At 58.7% G+C, this 6,316-nt stretch overlaps 1 protein-coding gene across 1 annotated transcript; it reads left to right on the plus strand.

Annotated features, from left to right (window-relative positions):
- Window positions 1-733: 733 nt before the first annotated feature.
- Window positions 734-4,503, plus strand: LOC114893677 (cystatin-C-like). The gene is made up of 3 exons (XM_029219351.1): window positions 734-1,063; window positions 3,514-3,627; window positions 4,177-4,503. Exons 1-3 carry the CDS (start codon window positions 818-820, stop codon window positions 4,258-4,260), a joined length of 444 nt encoding a protein of 147 aa, XP_029075184.1. The 5' UTR covers window positions 734-817; the 3' UTR covers window positions 4,261-4,503.
- Window positions 4,504-6,316: the final 1,813 nt, after the last annotated feature.

Genomic DNA, 6,316 nt, shown 5'->3' on the forward strand with positions numbered 1-6,316 from the left:
ATGTCCCCTGCATCGGCAGGAGGACTCTCAACCACTGCGCCACCAGGGAAGCCCACTTTTTGCTCTTTTTAATGTGTCTCCTAGCTAATGTAGTTATGCAAGGGTTTGTCTTATGTCTCCATCACGTAGGGGCTCTACCACCTGGAGTCCCTGGCACCCAGGTCCCCTGCCCACACTCCATCCACGGGCCCCAGACCCTCTGGCCAGGGAGAAGCCCCAGAAAGGTGTGCCAACTGAATAAATAAATGAGCTGTGAGAAAGAGAACCCGATGAGCTTTTCTCAAATAAAGGTTAATTCATTTATGTTTGGCAAAGAAGTTCCCCCAGGACGGGGCGCACACGAGGTCTTCCTTCATCTGCCTCGGAAGGCTGCAGCCTTGTGCGCTGGGGACTCCTAGACGCGGACAGCCGAGGGGGGGCCGAGAGACGCCCCTTCCCCCTTTCAGACCAGGAGACAGAGCTCGGGGTTACAAGCATCGCCGACCTCAAGGAGGTGACACCTTCTGCGAGACCGGGGTGAGCCGGGCTGAGGAGCGCGGGAGTGGGAAAACGGGACTCGGAGAGGAGGACCGGGACTGGGAAGGAGTGAGCCGGGTCGGGCGGGTGGAGAAGCGAGAGGAGGGGCAGGATTGGGGGAGGGGCAGGACTAGGGCGGAGGACAGGGGCGAGCGGTGGGGAGGGGCGGAAGAGGAGAAGCCAGGCGGGCGGGGGCGGGGCATCCGGGGCGGCCCAGGGATAAAGACTCGGTGGCTGGCTGGGCTGCGCTCCTGTCAGCGGATCGCTCTTCGGCTGCAGCTCCGTCCGCCTCCGAGAGATCATGGCCGGATCCCCGCGCACCCCGCTGCTTCTGCTGGCCGTCTTGGCCCTCGCCCTGGCCCTGGCCGTGAGCCCTGCGGCAGGGCAGGGCGCCAGAAAGAAAGGCCTGGTGGGCGGCCTGATGGAGGCGGACGTCAACGAGAAGGGCGTACAGGAGGCGCTGTCCTTTGCCATCAGAGAGTACAACAAGCAAAGCAACGACGCCTATCAGAGCCGCGCGGTGCGCGTAGTGCGCGCCTTCAAGCAGGTGCGTCCAGTCTGGGAGGGGGCACAGGGCCGGGATGCGGGGGCCGGGGAGGGGGCGCGGAGCCCCGGGTGCAGGGGCCGGGGGCGCCGGGCCAAGCTACAAGGCAGGGGCGCCGGGGCCGGGCAGCCCTGAATGCGGGAGGCCGGCCCCCGAGAGGGCGTGGCCTGCGCGCTCACCAGCCCCGCCCCCCCAGCCCCCCCAGCTCTCGGGAGGGCAGCTCCCAGCCCCTTGAGGCCCCGGGGATCGCAAAGGACGCGGACGGACTTCTCACCCCGGCGCAGCCCCCGACCTTTTCCGGCGCCCGCAGCCCTTCGCGAGACCGGCCGGCCCTCTCGGTCGGCGCTGGGGTCAGGGCCCAGCCTCCTGGGACCGGGGGGCTTGGCGCGAGTTGTCAACTACATGACCGCAGGCGAGGTAAAAACAGACCCACACCTGTCTGTCCTCCTGGCTCTGCCACTGAATGCCCTTAAGCACTTTTTCCTTTTTATTTTGACATAATTTCAGACTTAAAAAGCAGTAGCAAAAATAGCACATAGAATCACTGTAGATTCTTCACCCAGATTCTTCAAACGTTAAAAAGTTGACATAGTTGCTTGATCCACCTCATCCCCACGTACACGTGTGTAGGGATGTATATATGCATTTATTTTTCTGAACCCTTTGAAGGTAAACACTTTTGTGTATATTTCCTAAAAACAAGGTTATTTTCTTCCATAACCACAATACAGTTTTGAAAATCAGGACTCTTTAATACACAGGCCTTATTCAGATGCCACTGATCATCCCACTGTGTCCTTTATAGCCAAGGACACTCCCAGGCCACACGATGCAGCCACTGTCCTGCAGCCCCTTTTACTCTGGAGCAGCCCCTGGGTTGTCTCATGACCTTGGCGTTGTTTCTGAAGGGTCCAGCCAGTTGTGGCTCAGACTGTCAGTGGGTTTGGGCTGGCCTGATGTTTCCTCGAGATGAGAGAGCCTCTGGTCACACAGAAGAGCCATGCTCCCCTCTGAGCCTCCTGTCAGCAGATGCCACTAAACGTACCTGGCCACCATGTTGTCGTGTAGTGGCATTGGGGACAGACACTCTGAACATCCTCCAGGGCACCCGGAGGTCATCAGCAAACAGACAAGTCCGTGAGTTGGCCCGTGGTGTCCAGTGTGTCCCAGAGCAGGGGGTCTGGCATAAGAATACAAAGCTTCCTGGACCGTCGCTTCCGCCTGCAGGTCACATCCATGGGAACAGCCTCTGGGCTGTGACATCTCACTCCCACCCTGAGATGGGCACACGGTCGCTGACAGCCTGACCTCTGCCTCTGTCAGCCTGCCTGGGGTTCTGGCCAGATAAGGAGCCCATTGTCAGAGTTGAGAAGAGGGCAGGAGGGAGAGGATGGGCTACAGGGCCTTGCGCTGGTCCTTGAAGGAAGGCTAGAATTTAGACCATCCGGCCTGCATCCCATTGGAGAGCAGGACGCAGCCACACAGCACCGAGAGTGTGGTCCTGCATGCCAGCCATAGGGCTCCCTGCCACCTTCTCTTGAAACTTCAGAAGATGGGTCAAGACCAGACCCATTTCTCCTCGTGCAGCAGTGGGCTGGTGCTGTCCCCTTTGGATAGGACCTGCTCTCTCCATTCACCAGGTCCCCTCCAGCCTGCTCCTCTCCAGTGTGACACTAGCTCACTGGCCACATGGGGAAGCTGACAGCAGAGGGATCATGGGTCTACCAGGTGGGGTCTGGAGCCTGGTCCCTGGCCCCTCATTCCGTGTTTCTCCAGGTTCTAACGAAGCATGTCTGGGCTGCCTGTGTGAAGCCAGAGTTCACTTCTATTCTGTAATCTCAAGTGTAAAAGGCAAGCAATATATGACACACTTAAGAAATATTCCCGTCAAAAACCACACCTAAGAGGAAGGCATTCCAGGCGGTCTTTTATTGGCCTAAACGTCCGCGAACGTGAAGCTCTCATTTTCTTCTGTTCCGGGAGGGAATAAATAAACCTGGGCTACATGCAGGGAATGGGATGCTGTGGGCTCCACCCTGGGGACTGGAGTTCAGCGCAAGTGTAATCACCAGGCAACAGCTTTCCTGCGGATGCAGTGTGGACTCTTGACACAGGGCCACCATCTTGCGCTCAGTCCCCTCCCTGGCCCTGGGCGCTGGCCAGTTTCTTGCCTGTACCCAGGCTGGCTCCTCGGAGCTGTGCCTTCTGTTCCTAGACCCAGTTAGAGCGTTGGCCCCTGGCTTCCCCCTCTGTGTCCCTGTGGGAGATGCCTTGTTGGAGCAGCTGTTAAACAAGTTCCAGGGAGGGCCTGGGGCGTAGCAGCCGTCAGGAGGCAGCTGTGCTTCCTGGGTGTGGCTCTAGCAGCCTGTGAACGCGGGGGGCGATGGGAAGAAGGTAACCACGTGTGTGCAGCCGGCAGGTGTCATAAGCGTGTGTGCTCTCTCCGTGTCCAGGTTGTGTCCGGGATGAAGTACTTCTTGGACGTGGAGATTGGCCGAACCACGTGTACAAAGTCCCAGGCCAACTTGGACAACTGTCCCTTCCATGACCAGCCACAACTGAAAAAGGTACGTGCCTGATGGGAGCAGGGGTTGGGGGTGCCCATGGGGGCGCATCGCGGGTGCCTGCTGGGGCTGTGAGGGGAAGGGTATGTGTGTGCACGTGACTGCTCTGGATTTATGGGGTTTTAGCTGGGGAATTGGGGCACCGTCTGCTTTGGGGATTGTTGCCTGCGGGATGGAGGACCCAGCTGCGGGTGTTTGCTGGGAAGGGAGAAAGGGCCCTTTAATCCCAGCCTCGCCCCCCCATCCCCGGGCAGATTAGAGGGAATTGGAGGCCTGTAACCGGCCCACCATGCCACCTGCTCACCAAAGGCCAGACTCTCCCAGGGGCTTGGCTGGTTCTCAGGGGTCTCGGCCTCAGGGAGGGCTGCACTCCTTTGTCACCCCTCCCGGGCCCCACCTCTGCAGGGGCTTTCCTGGACCTGGGTCCCAGCCCCTGGGTCCTCCCCTCTGGTCCTGTCTCAGTGCCAGCCTGCTGGAGGTGGGGGCTGGGGCCAGTGCACTTTCCTCTTTAACTGTAACCCTGACCAACCATCCCTCTCTTCCCTTTCGCAGCAAAAGCTTTGCAACTTCCAGGTTTACGTCGTCCCCTGGATGAACACCATCTCCCTGGTGAATTTCAGCTGCCAGGATGAATAGGGGACTGGGCATCAGGCAGGCCGCTGACTGCCTCTCACTCACGCCCCCCCAGAGCGCTCACACCTCCCTCCGATGGGTGACCCGCCTGGTGGATGTGCCCTCCGTGTGCCGTCCCAGCAGACACACAGAGAAGGCTCCTTGGGCATTTTTGGAACGGCTAAGGGGCTCTAACTCATTTCTTTCTTCTAATTGCTTTCCAAGTGAACCAAATGCCCTCGCTCTGCTATTTTACTCAATAAAAAAGTAACAGCAGCTACTCCTTGAGTTGCTCACTGTCTCGGGCGGTGCAGCAGGAAGGATCTAAGCAGTTACTTTATGGAGGCACCCCGTCTCGCTGGCTCTGAGGGCAGGCAATGGGGAGGGGCGGGGAGCAGGCGTGGCAGGCGAGCTGGGCCTTCAGCTCTCGTACTCCTGATAATCGGACAAGGGAGAGGAGGGGGGACCTAAGCTGCTGACCCCAGAGACTCAGCTGCTGTGTCTGCAAATGAGTCAGACTGTGTGCTGGGGCTGGACAGGAGGCTGGGGAGGTGATGGAGCCTGAGACCTGAGTCACCCTCTGAGGGGCTGCACGTGTGCTGAGCTGATCAGACTCCTGGGATGACTCTCACTGGTCACGTTCCCTAGAAGCAAAATAATGATTTAATGTCTACCTCTTTCCACAAACAACGTTGGGTACCTACGAAAAAACAAAGACCAAAAGTATGTGTAACTGATGGAGCGAGGGAATACGGATCAGAATCAAGGTCAAACAAGGTCGGAATTGGGAATTCAATAGAATGAGAGCAGGCCTTCTCTGATACATTTCGGGAGCCGTGGAATCTACAAGGATTTTACCGATTTACACTCCTCCTTCTATTCTCTGGGCTCCTAGATAAAACGGGTCTTAGCGCAGAACTCCACGTAAGGGGTGTAGAACTTAAGACACATAGTGGGCCTTCTTCTTTCCCTAAGGACTGTATAATTAATAGGCAATGTCACCTCTTGTGTCACCATCGTTCTGCAGCAGAGTGGATATTTAGTGCCCCAAGCTGGGAACAGCGCCGCTCCCTGCACTGTCCTCACGTTGACCATTCACTACCGAGGGTGACGCTTCCTCTGTTCCCAGATACCCACCACGCTCAGGTCAGCGTTGCCCAGCCCTCCTGTTGTGTTGCAGTGACCACAGAAGGCGAAGGGACAAAGGGAACTCACCTAGATGACTCTAAGGCTGGCACCTCAGGTGCCACAGCTGCACCTGCAAAGCTAGAACCGGGACACCAGGAAGAGGGTGGGGACCGTCCCCTTCCACCTGCCGCCCCCTGACTCACTGGGCCCCGAGGGCTTCCCCCCCGCCCCGCCGCCCCCTATCTCTGTCTTTACCGAGCGCACAGCAGAGCCTTCTCACCCCAGACTTGACTTAACAGAAGGGCTTTGGGATTCAAGGAGTGAGGCGCTGTCTGCAGGCCTGGCACTGGCCAGGTTTGGACCTGGGGCTGGGCCCTGCAGGGGATCCTGGGACTTGTGGACACAGAAGTGGTGGCCTGGGGCAAAGGCCTCCCTGCAGAGACTCTCCTCCTGGGTGGAAAATCTTGCCTTTCCACAAGCAGCCAGCAGCTAGGCTGACTTCCCATAAAGTCATCCCTTTGTGATGCTTCCAGTGCCCTGTTCGTCGTGGAAGTCTGGGCAGCTGTGTCGGGGTGTGCTCTGCTTGGCTCACCTCCTTCTCCCACCACCTAGCCCCCGCTTCCACAGCCCACGCTGCAGGGTTCAGGTCGGCGCCACCCCAGGTGGGACAGGGGGTGGGACAGTGTGACTGGCAGGCCTCACTGACCAGGAGGTCACCCAGACCGGTGTGTCTAGGTAGGAAGCACAGCCCCTGAAACTTTCATCTGCACAGTTGTACTTTTTCTTTTTTTCTTTTTGCGATACGCGGGCCTCTCACTGTTGTGGCCTCTCCCGTTGCGGAGCACAGGCTCTGGACGCGCAGGCTCAGCGGCCATGGCTCACGGGCCCAGCCGCTCCGCGGCATGTGGGATCTTCCCGGACCGGGGCACGAACCCGTGTTCCCTGCATCGGC

This window comes from Monodon monoceros, unplaced genomic scaffold (genome assembly GCF_005190385.1).
Source record: "Monodon monoceros isolate NGI ecotype Baffin Bay Population unplaced genomic scaffold, NGI_Narwhal_1 Super_Scaffold_13, whole genome shotgun sequence".
NCBI classification, from domain to species: domain Eukaryota; kingdom Metazoa; phylum Chordata; class Mammalia; order Artiodactyla; family Monodontidae; genus Monodon; species Monodon monoceros.